The sequence below is a fragment of the Oncorhynchus nerka genome, linkage group LG27, assembly GCF_034236695.1.
Source record: "Oncorhynchus nerka isolate Pitt River linkage group LG27, Oner_Uvic_2.0, whole genome shotgun sequence".
Lineage (NCBI taxonomy): Eukaryota > Metazoa > Chordata > Actinopteri > Salmoniformes > Salmonidae > Oncorhynchus > Oncorhynchus nerka.
In genome coordinates, this window is record NC_088422.1 from 76,311,270 (window position 1) to 76,325,141 (window position 13,872).

The following is a 13,872-nucleotide window of genomic DNA, read 5'->3' on the forward strand; positions in this document are numbered from 1 at the left end:
TCTCTCTCCCTGTCTCTCTCCCTGTCTCTCCCTCTCTCTCTCTGCCACGTTCCTGTCATTATACATCTTACACATATTCCTCCCTTTACTAAATGCGTACAAAATCCCTTAACCCTCTATTGATTCATCAGGGAACTTTATTGCTGAAAGATGCCAATAAAGTGTTATTATTTAGTAGGAATTTGAAATAATATTAGATTTAAAAGATGTTTTATTTTACAGTATAAAAGCTTGAGTGTTTCATCTAAGTGTCGTCATGCTCTCTCGCCCACGTTTATGCTGTGTGTTGAGAACATTTTCATTATGACTTGTATTAACACATTTTAGTGGCTATGTGAATTAAACATGATATTAAACACTGGAGGTCGTCTATATCTTGTAAATAGAGCCCTACTAGAACAATCTCTCCCTGCGTTAGAAGGGTGGCACAAATCAGCCAAATGAGGCATATTGTACAAATCAGCAAATTAGCACAGCCCATGAACTGTGTTAATGTCTGGTTGGAAATAAGGACGGGATCTGTCCACACTAGCGACGGATTTATTATCACCTCCTATTGGCCAGGAGTAAATTACCAGCCTGGACTGTAGCCTACAATTACAGTTAGCCTTCTCCCTACAGCTTTCAGTCCTGCATGTGTTAATAACTGTAAAGGTCAATTACCTGGGATGTTATGTACAGTACTGTATACCATTCAATCCTGCTATTGTTCAATCATCTTTTACTATCAACTAAATGTGTTTTTTTGTTTTCTTCCATATGTGAAATCACAGTATTATGAAGAAGGGTGTTCCATGGTATGCTATGTTGATATTAATAAATTATATAGTGATTTAGGATATTTGCATGTTTTGCCATCATGTATGAGAGAGAGCAGATCTGTCTATCCCCCAATGAAGAAGAAAAGGGTAGGATAGAGTGGGGGGAGAAGAGGAGAACCTGCCCAGAGTTAGAATGTCATTTAGCCATGCAGACACGACACAGTAATTAACTGTTGACACTCGTGAAGAAGCACAAATTAATCCTGACACATTTGCAGACGACTGATATCTTACAGGGAAGACTTTGTAATTATATTTGAAAATGAAAATTAAATGACACTTAAAACTAGGTTGTCATGCTCAATGAAGCGAGCATGTAGTTAGACAGAGAGGCTGCTGGGATAGATGCCGTGCCACTCAGAGGAGAGGGATAGGAGTCTGACAGAACACTCCTACCCAGCTCGGCCCGGTCCAGCTCAGCCTACACCAGTTACCACCATTGTAAACACATCAATCTCCGTCTCTGCTTCCCCATCTCAGACTGTGCATCACAGCCCTCCTCGGCAAGCACATAGCCAGAAAACAAGCTAGGCCAGCAAGGCCACATCATCGACAGCTCTGCTATACTATGCCTAATGCTGAAGGCCACTGTTGACTTGTCACGTCTTTAGGCAGGTGGTGATATGTTGTAATGGGGCTCAGATCACCATGACTTCTTGTTTGCAAATACTGTCCTGCAGTTACAGTGTCATGTTTTCCTTAGTGTCAGTTGATAGTCGGTCCCCGGTCTGGCTGAGTGGTATAAGCATGCACTGTACTCTGAGATGAGAGGAACATGTTTCTGACTGTCGTGACTCTTCTTCTCTGGTGTTTATCTACAGATTGCCAGACAACAGCAGCAGCTTCTGCAGCAGCAGCACAAAATCAATATCCTCCAGCAGCAGATTCAGGTCAGTGGCTCGCTCATGTGTTCCCCTCTCGTGGGTTTCCTCTATGGGTTTCTGTCTGACAGACATTACACGGGTACTTTTACTGTCTTCCTTTATCTTTCTCTCGGTCTCCTTCCTTCTTTCTCTCTCGCTTCATTCTTCTGTCACTTCTGTCTTACAGTCGTCATTCACATTACATGATAATTGGCCATCGGTAATTGGGAGGGGTAAAGACGGAGGGGAATAATTATCACATCCTAATTAACAAAGATGGAGAGAAGAGAAAGTAGCGACACCTAATGAAGCATGCTGCTGCTGGTAGAGAGAGAAGTGTCTGGAGGGTGGAGGTGGGGACATGAAAGAGGCTGGTAAATGCTGCCTTGGAAATGATGCCATCCCAGTTGAGCGACGTGGCAGGCCTTTAGACAGCACCGGGGCTACTGTTCACAGCATATTGTTAGTGAGGGGAAAACGTTGTTCACGTCAATGTGGTGGCTAAAGGAGATACTGTTTTTGACGGAAGAAGAAGTTTGTTTTATACAGTATTCCGTTTTAGTCCTTTAAATGTTTGTTAATTTACTTGAACAGGAGTATAATATTTATAAAGGTGCACTTAGAATAGCTCGTTTTATGCTCAGCTCAGATTGAAAATGAAGGTTTTATTGGAGTAATGTCAGTGTGTATGGTGGTGGTCATTGCCATGCGTTTTCTCTCCAAAGTGGATTGTGTTCTTTTCTCCCCTAAGTAATTATGGAAAATGGAGAAAAACATGTAAATGGGGGTGGAGGGGCGAGAGTATTCACACGAGACACAGACCAAGAAAAATGGAACGAGGGCACCATAAATAAACATGGCATATTTGCTGAAAGAAAGAAAGAAAACAACATGAGAGGTAGCAGGAGGAGAGGAGAGGAGGGAGAGTGCCAGTGTGTGGGATGTGTATGTGGGGAGTGTTGGGTGTGTGTGTTGGTGAGGTGGTACAGTACAGTGTGGTCAGGTTAGGGACCACCCATGCTGAGTGTTGGATACAGACAGGCTGGCTACTCTGGGTAGGGGTGGTCGGTCAGTGGCTGGCTGTAGTCAAGGCCGTTGCCCCAGCCCAGACGTCTGAGGAAATCCAAGGCTTTACTGTAGTCTGGTGCCAGGAGCAGTCTTCTCCTATGACCCACCTATTACTTATCCTGCTACTACTACACACTCACTACCAACACACACTCATTACCAACACACACTCACGACCAACACACACTCACTACCAACACACACCCACTACCAACACACACTCACTACCAACACACACTCACTACCAACACACACTCACTACCAACACACACCCACTACCAACACACACTCACTACCAACACACACCCACTACCAACACACACCCAACACACACCCACTACCAACACACACTCACTACCAACACGCACCCACTACCAACACACACCCACTACCAACACGCACCCACTACCAACACGCACCCACTACCAACACGCACCCACTACCAACACGCACCCACTACCAACACGCACCCACTACCAACACGCACCCACTACCAACACGCACCCACTACCAACACGCACCCACTACCAACACGCACCCACTACCAACACACACCCACTACCAACACGCACCCACTACCAACACGCACCCACTACCAACACGCACCCACTACCAACACGCACCCACTACCAACACACACCCACTACCAACACGCACCCACTACCAACACGCACCCACTACCAACACGCACCCACTACCCACTACCAACACGCACCCACTACCAACACGCACCCACTACCAACACGCACCCACTACCAACACGCACCCACTACCAACACGCACCCACTACCAACACGCACCCACTACCAACACGCACCCACTACCAACACACACCCACTACCAACACGCAGCCACTACCAACATACACCCACTACCAACACACACCCACTACCAACACACACTCACTACCAACACACACTCACTACCAACACACACTCACTACCAACACACACCCACTACCAACACACACTCACTACCAACACACACCCGCTACCAACACACACCCAACACACACCCACTACCAACACACACTCACTACCAACACGCACCCACTACCAACATACACCCACTACCAACACGCACCCACTACCAACACGCACCCACTACCAACACGCACCCACTACCAACACGCACCCACTACCAACACGCACCCACTACCAACACGCACCCACTACCAACACGCACCCACTACCAACACGCACCCACTACCAACACGCACCCACTACCAACACGCACCCACTACCAACACGCACCCACTACCAACACGCACCCACTACCAACACGCACCCACTACCAAGTTTCTCGCTCTCTCTCGCTCATTCTCGCTCTCTCTGTCTCTCTCTCATTCTCTCTCTCTCTCTCTCTCTCTCTCTCTCTCTCTCTCTCTCTCTCTCTCTCTCTCAATTCAATTCAATTCAAGGGCTTTATTGGCATGGGAAACATGTGTTAACATTGCCAAAGCAAGTGAGGTAGACAACATACAAAGTGAATATATATAAAGTGAAAAACAACAAAAATTAACAGTAAACATTACACATACAGAAGTTTCAAAACAGTAAAGACGTTACAAATGTCATATTATATATATATATATACAATGTACAAATAGTTAAAGGACACAAGATAAAATGAATAAGCATAAATATGGGTTGTATTTACAATGGTGTTTGTTCTTCACTGGTTGCCCTTTTCTTGTGGCAACAGGTCACAAATCTTGCTGCTGTGATGGCACACTGTGGAATTTCACCCAAAAGATATGGGAGTTTTTCAAAATTGGATTTGTTTTCGAATTCTTTGTGGATCTGTGTAATCTGGGGGAAATATGTTTCTCTAATATGGTCATACATTGGGCAGGAGGTTAGGAAGTGCAGCTCAGTTTCCACCTCATTTTGTGGGCAGTGAGCACATAGCCTGTCTTCTCTTGAGAGCCATGTCTGCCTACGGCGGCCTTTCTCAATAGCAAGGTCTGTACATAGTCAAAGCTTTCCTTAATTTTGGGTCAGTCACAGTGGTCAGGTATTCTGCCGCTGTGTACTCTCTGTGTAGGGCCAAATAGCATTCTAGTTTGCTCTGTCTTTTTGTTAATTCTTTCCAATGTGTTAAGTAATTATCTTTTTGTTTTCTCATGATTTGGTTGGGTCTAATTGTGCTGTTGTCCTGGGGCTCTGTAGGGTGTGTTTGTGTTTGTGAACAGAGCCCCAGGACCAGCTTGCTTCTCTCTCTCTCTCTCTCTCTCTCTCTCTCTCTCTGTCTCTCTTGCATTCTCCCTCCCTCTCTCTCTCTCTCTCTCTCTCTCTCTCTCTCTCTCTCTGTCTCTCTCTTTCTCTCTCTCTCTCATTCTCTCTCTCTCATTCTCCTTCTCTCTCCCTCTCTCTCTCTCTCTCTCTCTGTCTCTCTCTCTCTCTCTCTGTCTCTCTCTCTCTCTCTCTGTCTCTCTCTCTCTCTCTCTCATTCTCTCTCTCTCTCTCTCTCTCTCTCTCTCTCTCTCTCTCTCTCTCTCTCTCTCTCTGTCTCTCTTGCATTCTCCTCCTCTCTCTCCCTCTCTCTCTCTCTCTCTCTCTCTCTCTCTCTGTCTCTCTCTCTCTCTCTCTCTCTCTCTCTCTCTCTCTCTCTCTCTCTCTCTCTCTCTCTCTCTCTCTCTCTCTCTCTCTCTCTCTCTCTCTCTCTCTCTCTCTCTCTCCTCTCTCTCTCTCTCTCTCTCTCTCTCTCTCTCTCTCTCTCTCTCTCTCTCTCTCTCTCTCTCTCTCTCTCTCTCTCTCTCTCTCTCTCTCTCTCTGTCTCTCTCTCTCTCTCTCTCTCTCTCTCTCTCTCTCTCTCTCTCTCTCTCTCTCTCTCTCTCTCTCTCTCTCTCTCTCTCTCTCTCTCTCTCTCTCTCTCTCTCTCTCTCTCTCTCTCTCTCTCTCTCTCTCTCTCTCTCTCTCTCTCTCTCTCTCTCTCTCTCTCTCTCTCTCTCTCTCTCTCTCTCTCTCTCTCTCTCTCTCTCTCTCTGTGTCTCTCCCTCTCTCTCTGTCTCTCTCTCTCTGTGTCTCTCCCTCTCTCTCTCTCTCTCTCTCTCTGTCTCTCTCTCTCTGTGTCTCTCCCTCTCTCTCTCTCTCTCTCTCTCTCTCTCTCTGTGTCTCTCCCTCTCTCTCTCTCTCTGTCTCTCTCTCTCTCTCTGTGTCTCTGTTCTCTTTTCTGAGGAGGATCATTAAAACATAATTCTCCTCTCAATTCAACATCACAAATGGCTTCATTATCAGTTCCATACTTTGAAATCAACATGTTTTCCCTTGGTGAGAATCTGTCCCTCCTGTAGTAGACATACTTTGTAAGGGTCCCAGTTGAATGGTGGAGGGGGCTATAGATCCCCTCTTCACCCCCTTCCCTCTCCACTCCCCCAGGACTCTCCCCAGTCCACAGTCCCTGTGATGTGTAGAGGCATAGCAGCAAAGCAAACCCCTTGGATTTACACGGCATTAAGCACAAACGCAGGATTTAGTACTGGGCCATAAACATCCCTCTTTCAAGTGCACTTCCCAAGAGAAAGGCCCCACTGTCGATGTCTGCTTCTGCTGGAGAAGCCAGAGAGCTGGCCTCTGGTGCTGCTGTCACTGTCCAGTGTGTTTGTGAGAAATGACTCCCCATCACTCCACCAAAGAGGATCTCACTCTGCTCTCTAGCACAGTACCCTCACTAGCATACCCTCTAGAATAGAGCACCCTATGCCCTGGGACCAAGGCCCCTTAATAAAGACTCTTTACTCCTGGGCTCACTCACACAGCATCACAACACATCATACTTTGACAGGTCCACACTCCACTCTTTCATGCTGTGGTTAAAGACTAATGTGCTACCTGGAAATTCCCCATGATGAGCAGTTCAGTGACGAGGGTGTTATATCTCTTCCACCACACTTGGGGAGGTACTGAAAGTGTATGGCTCTATTTCAAACAGATAGAGAGGCCCCTAGATGTAAAGATCTGTGTCTCCAGCCAAGGCAGCCTTCCCCAGACTCTGTCCCTGTGATCTGTCCTGATGAAACACCACTATATCTACAATTAAACAAAAGAGACACATATTTACACCATCTGCTGTGCTCCCTTCAGTCTATCTGCTTGTTTACAACCCTCACGAGGCCCTTATCAAGCATATATTACTCTCACAACAACTTCAAATCAGTTTGATCATGTTAGACATTTTGTTTATCCTACCGCAAGTCCTTTAATGCTTTTACTTCATGACATTTTCTCCCCTCGTGACCCAGTTTTACTCTGTCCTCTGTGGGGCTGGTCTGGCAGCTCGTAAAGATGGCCAACCAAAGGGATGAGGGGAGGGATGAGGCAGGCCGGGGCGAGGTAGCGAGGCACCTCGGCGGCACTGTTATCTGCTCTTAAAAATGCCCCCGTCCTCTTAATATACAACAGCTTTGAGTGAATTAGTACTCTAAACAAGCTTCCAGCCTGCATGTTGCAGACTTTTAGCAGTGGTAAAACAGCACTGGGGGATTGGGTTACCCTGCTGTTAGTATGGAGAACAGTGGACTTTACTACAGATCCTCCTCCTCACCATCAAAGTGCTTGTAGTTTGGCTCCAGGGGGAAAGCGCTTCAGATTCTGGTGCTGTATTGATGATGTAACTGATCACATCAGTGGGGATTGTAAACCGGACCGGAGGAGTACAAATAAAACCTCCAGGACCGTAACCGGACACCCTCCCTGGCATGCCATGCACTTTCAGGGGTTTTCTTTAAGGGAGGGAGGGAGGGAGGGAGGGGTGTGCAGAAACAGGCAGAGCCGTCTGGAACAAGGCACAGTCCAATTTAATCGAGTCTCCTTTTGAATGGCCTTCTCTCTCTTTTCATCTAGTTCTACTTAGAGGAGGGAGAGAGATTGAGTCTTTGTCCTTCGGGATTACAATGTCACTTGTTTTAAGATAACAGATGTTGTGATTACGGTTTTAGGGGCTTATCAGAAGTTTAAAGCTCAAGGCTCTGTTTTCTTCCCAAATTCTCGTTTTTTATTCCTCTAGTCGTCCCTTGTTGTTGTTAAACTAATTCCGCTCAGGGAGAGATTACTGTTATGTGAATCAAGTATTAAACTCGATAAACACAATTAGGGAATCAACTTGAGGCTTGTGACAATTAAAAGCGAAATGTTGAAGTAAATCTGATCCGTAACAGAGCATGTGTTTCTTACGTAACAGAGTCATCAAAGCTGTGTGAATGCGACCATGGAAAGCCAGTGAGTTAAGAAGACAGAAAGGCAGAAATAGACGTTAAGTAAGCAGAGCTCTGTTCTGCCTGTTTGTTTAGCCTCTGCATCAATCAGCCACATCGACCGGCACTCGATTGGACTGTTAGGGGCTGTCTCCTTGACAATCACACCCACTTTTTATTCCTCCCCAATAGCAACAAATCCGGTTTTATTTTAACGTCAGAGCCCAGGCTGTCTTTCATATGGCTTTCTGTAATTATATAGGAGTGAATGGCAGCACAGCCATATGTTAGCAGCATGGGTAGCAGTCTATGAAATGACTTAATAAAATGGTGGTGACTGCTGTTGTTGGCCAAACACATGTTTCTGTGAAGAGGATATTTTTATAGAGAGATAATGGCCATGGATTGGAGGATTTTTTATTAGTTTCTCTAATGGCTGTATTTCATCCAACCCAGTGACAACTCCAGACTCTAGGTCAGTATTTTGGGGGTAGTGATTTTGGGGGCTCCCTGCCCACAGGGGCCAACTGACTGGGAGATTGTGATGATAGGTGGGGTTCAGAGAGGTTTGGGGGTGCTGTGATGGAGTGCAGCTCTCTGGCCACAGTAACAGTTAGCTGTCATTGCCCATGCCCCAGCCATCCAGCCCACAGGCCCCATCCCCAACAGCCCCGCGATCCTCCAGCCCTTCTGCCCTCAGATCTCTCACACGGATCCAGGCTACGTGGAAATTCCTGCTCTCTCATGAGGCTTCTGAGCTGCCGTGTATCTCCTGCACATTGGGATGGCAACAGTCCATGCATTCCTGAAAGATGGAGCTGGTACGGTGTGAGACGAAGTGACACACACACACACACACACACACACACACACACACACACACACACACACACACACACGCAAGATAATAAATATTCCCTGAAAGGCTGAACTTTGTCTTCACACGGTGCAGGTTAAGGAATGGAGCTCCCCAGATGAAATGGGGGATGCTTTTAATCAGAAAACCCCTGTTAGGTCAATTACAATGTGTCTGTCTGTCCTCACATTTACAATAACATAGTAACAATCCATACTTTATTACCTATGTCTATAATTATAACTCTGAGCTGGCATTGTTGCACCGTATGTTTAGCAGTGATATAAAGATCCCACTGATATGGGTTTTCTATGGAGACCATTGTTGGTTCACTCTTTTAATCCAGCAGCCTTAAACGCTCTCGTCATTGGCCAGGTCTGGTTCTACTTATCTAGCTCAGAGCTGCTTTTCCTCCTCCTGCTCCTGTGAAGGACCTCCACGTGACTTCCGCTGTCAACCCTTACTCCTCCACCTCCCAACCCCCTCTCCCCCAATCTCCCCCCCTCTCCCAACCCCTCTCCCCCAATCTCCCAACCCCCTTTCCCCCAATCTCCCAACCTCCTCTCCCCCAATCTCCCAAACCCCTCTCCCACAATCTCCCAACCTCCTCTCCCCAATCTCCCAACCCCTTTCCCCCAATCTCCCATCCTCTTCTCCCCAATCTCCCAACCCCTCTCCCCCAATCTCCCAACCTCCTCTCCCCCAATCTCCCAACCCCTCTCCCCCAATCTCCCAACCCCCTCCCCCAATCTCCCAACCCCTTTCCCCAATCTCCCAACCCCTTTCCCCCAATCTCCCAACCCCTCTCCCCAATCTCCCAACCACCTCTCCCCAATCTCCCAACCCCTTTCCCCCAATCTCCCAACCCCTTTCCCCCAATCTCCCAACCTCCTCTCCCCCAATCTCCCAATCACCTCTCCCCCAATCTCCCAACCTCCTCTCCCCCAATCTCCCAACCCCTCTCCCACAATCTTCCAACCCCTCTCCCCCAATCTCCCAACCTCCTCTCCCCCAATCTCCCAACCTCCTCTCCCCAATCTCCCAACCTCCTCTCCCCCAATCTCCCAACCCCTCTCCCCCAATCTCCCAACCCCTCTTCTCCAAGCCCCCCAGCCTGCACAGGGTGGCTATATCCACACCCCTCCCAGGACTTATACCATCCACTGATCCACTCATTTTGAGTCACTCTACACTTTATTCATCTCTATTTATCCCTCTGACTGGAAATGATCCCTATTGTAGATTCACTTTATATAGAGAATTATTGTTCTTAGATCTGTGTTCTATTTGGAGCTATTTTGGACTTTAGGCTATTGAAATATTACATTTATTTATGTTACTACAAAAATATACGAAGTTACAAAAAAACTCTAATGTAATACAGACATAATTATTTCCTCCCCATAATATTTTGCCCCCCATAGCATCTACCAAAAGCACAGAGTGTGCTGGTTGGTACTTGTTGTTTGGCTTTAAAGAAGTTCCATTGCCTTAGTTAAAAGAGAAAAGACCAGTGCCTTGTTGTCAGCCCTCACTTCAAAGTGGAAAAGGTTTCCTCACATGTGGTTTTAAATGGTGTGGAGGAACAGCAGGGGACATCTAAGGGTTAAATGATAATAGCTGCAGACAGTTCCCAGATTAAAGATACTATTTAATTACACAAGGGCTAGCTAACCACCTCCACATCCCAGCCTGCCAGGCAGACACACTCCTATAAAGCACAGCAACACCACAACACAACAACTCACACATACTGCAGAACTTGTGTACATGTGTGTGGGTGCCTTTATATGTTATCTGTCCGTGCTTGTATTTGTGTTATAGGTGAGTGTTAACATAGAGAAGGTGTAGAGAGAGCCTGAAGAGAAGCTCTACTCTCAGGGGCCTGGCTGGCTGGCTGGCTGTTTGACAGGCAGGCAGGCAGACAGGCAGACAGACAGACAGACATATGGCCCTGCTCAAGAGCTAGTGAGGGCCTGATTCCTCTCATATGTGCAGCACAGTATCCCCAGGCCGTAGAGCCGGCCTCCCTCCCTCTGCTGTGGTAATTTAACAGCAGTAGAGCTTGAAGAAGCATGACAGGCCCAGGGGTCCAGGGCCCAGGGGTCCAGAGCCCAGGGGTCCAGAGCCCAGGGGTCCAGGGGCTAGCCAGGCCAGGGCCCCAATACAAGGTTAATCAGTAGCAGCTTCCTTTCTCACTTGATATATATTTTGGGGGTATGACTAGGGAACTTTCAATAAATTCCCTGGTTGACACAAAAGCTTCCTTTACACAATCAAACCATTGTTGACAGTGTATGCGTTTAAAGGCTGAAATTGGCATACAGTTGAAGTTACACACGTGTCTGTCTCAAGGTAGAATTCATTCCATTACATGCAAATACTCATTGAGCTGTTATTGTATATCATTTTTCTTCTTCACCATTATTATATTATATCATTGATTAACAGACTAAAGCCACAAATTCCTGAATACATCATTTGCTTTTATTAACCTACCAGTCTTTCGCGGTCTCTCTGAGTCTGTTTTTGAAATCCCACATAAACACATTAGAAAGAATAGCAGCCTGTTTAGAGATTTTCAGGATGCAGCTCCATGTCCCAGTGTTGCAAAGCGCTGATAGAATTCACAGGGGAAGCTCTATAAAAGCGGGTCCTGTCTGCCCAGCCAATAGGGACCTCCTAATTAAACACAGAGTCCTTTGTGTCACACACACATTGGTTTTTGAATGAAGGCAACAATCCCTCTCCCCTCTATATGGGCACAGAGAGATGCGTCCGTCCGTCCGTCTGCCACTATGCTAGTCAGTGTGCAGATGTGCTGCTCCAGTTCTACTGCAGCAGTGTGCTGTGTGGCTCTCCTATTTGTGTGTCTCTGAGTCACACATACATTCCTTGAACATGACTCGTAGCATTCTAACCTATAGTGTAACTTACAGGAGATTATCAGGACAAATGCAAGAGTGGGAGTCATTGACTACAGTTTGTAGATATCCACCCTCAGCCTAAGTGGTCCATTTCTGCCCGTTGCCATAGTCTTTAAAGGTCACTCTGGCTCCTGCTCGGTTTTCATTATTTACAGTCATTGTAATAAGGTTCCTTGCCTGTCACACCCTATCTAAAGATCATGTGACACAAGCCAATACAGTAATTCCCCCAATTTACTGGCTCACTGTATTTTTATTGATGTTTTATTGAATCTTTATTCAACTAGGCAAGTCAGTTAAGAACAATTCTTATTTACCATGACGACCTACCCCGGCAAAACCCTCCCCTAACCCGGACGACGCTGGGCCAATTGTGCACCGCCATATGGGACTCCCAATCACGGCCAATTGTGATACACTCCGGGATCGAACCAGGGTCTGTATTGATACCTCTTGCACTGAGAGGCAGTGCCTTAGACCACTACGCCACCCAGGAGCCTGTACAGTACTGTAGTCTACACACAATATGCTTTGCCCGTGTAATCCAATGAACGGTAATTGCACCCAACATTTTATTTGGTTAACATTTTAGCGAGAACAAAGCACACTACTACCATATAATGGGGAATCATTTCAAATGAACTTTAGATAAACACAAGGGAGGCTGCTAATTGAACAACGATAATGGCTCCTAATTTATGCCTCTCAGATGTTTCTGTTGTTTTCCACGGCACAAATGATCTTCTAAGAGACTCTTATTAATGCATTGGCAAAACACACCAAAATAGACATTGTTAAAGGGAATGTGTAAGTTCCCCAATTAGCCGAGCCAGACTAACTGCTAGCATTATAGCAAGAGAATAATAGAGCAGGGAGTGATAGGGTGTTTCCAGTCGGTGTTAGCTAGGCTGGCAGTAGTGGGATTATTCGGGGGCCCTAACGGTCTCATCATATCAGCTTGGCTTGAGCCCAGGGAGGGAGATAGCTCTATAGATCCAGCCTTACATAACATGCTCGCCCACCAGTTAAAGGAGACTGTTAGCTGATGAAGATGTGCACATGCAAGACTAGAGATAAAAGAAAGCGTTGACCCAACTCATTAGCCCATGTGATTTAATATATTGACACTTGAATGCAAATAATTCCGTTTAGTGGCCTGTGTTGGGCGGGGGGGGGGGGGGGATCAATTTAATTAGTTATGAAATGTGACTTCTTGTCAGGAAGCAGAAGAAGCGCTGACGTTAAATAAAGTCGTGTGCAATTTGAACAGTAAAGCTTCGTGCCCCTGTTAAAACTTAATGATGCACAAAAAGGGCTTAATAGATACAACCTCAGCAATGGCTGTGATGGTTTGGAAATTAAGCTAAGTGGACGAGCAGCAAGTTAAAACAAATTCAGACGTTATGAATACAAACAGTGCAGGCTATCTGGGACGATTCGGTCTGTAGGTTTTTGTCGACGTACATCTGCTTTGCCACTGAAAGACTCTTCCGGCTTCCTTTTCTTCGTTAGGTCAGGGTTAAGGCTTCGTTAGGTCAGGGTTAAGGCTTCGTTAGGTCAGGGTTAAGGCTTTGTTAGGTCAGGGTTAAGGTACACACAGAGAGTGGGGATATTGAGTGGCCTTATTATTGCACTAGACTCCATTTCCTCTGACACTGGGCCCTAGCTTGTGAATGGCAAACTGGAGAGAGTGTAAACGTTGAAAGATACACATCCCCAGTACTTACACGATGTGATGGGTTCATAGAGGCTGCCTGCCTGGCACACAATGGCACATTTGTGTGGGGAACATATGCTAGGAACGCATATGTCTTTGTTGGTGATGTAAGCATGTACATAAACACGCCTCCATTATTAATGTTAATGACACAACATCTCCTAGCGGTCTTGTAATTATCAGCAGGGCAGCGCAGCGTCTTTGTGTTCCCACACCTCGCCCGTTTAGGCTGCTTTAATGAACTGCCTGCATCTTGACAAGGGCTGTCACATGAACAGTTGTAATGTGTAAAGTCACACCTCAGTGTCTGCCTTAAATTCCAAACCAGCACTGGGATTTAGTCATTTATGCCAGGACCCTGCAGCCTCTCATAGTAGCTCAATGCTAGTGATAACAGTCCTCAACACAAGACAGCAGATCACTGGA

The 13,872-nt window shown here is 46.4% G+C and overlaps 1 protein-coding gene across 1 annotated transcript in view; it reads left to right on the top strand.

Moving 5' to 3' along the window:
• LOC135565125 (transcription factor SOX-6-like) overlaps positions 1-13,872 on the top strand; it is a 189,963-nt gene that overhangs the window by 161,632 nt on the left and 14,459 nt on the right. The window contains exons 8-9 of the mRNA XM_065011167.1: positions 774-797; positions 1,643-1,711. Coding sequence (XP_064867239.1) covers positions 774-797; positions 1,643-1,711 — 93 coding nt within the window. The remainder of the gene's footprint in view (positions 1-773; positions 798-1,642; positions 1,712-13,872) is intronic.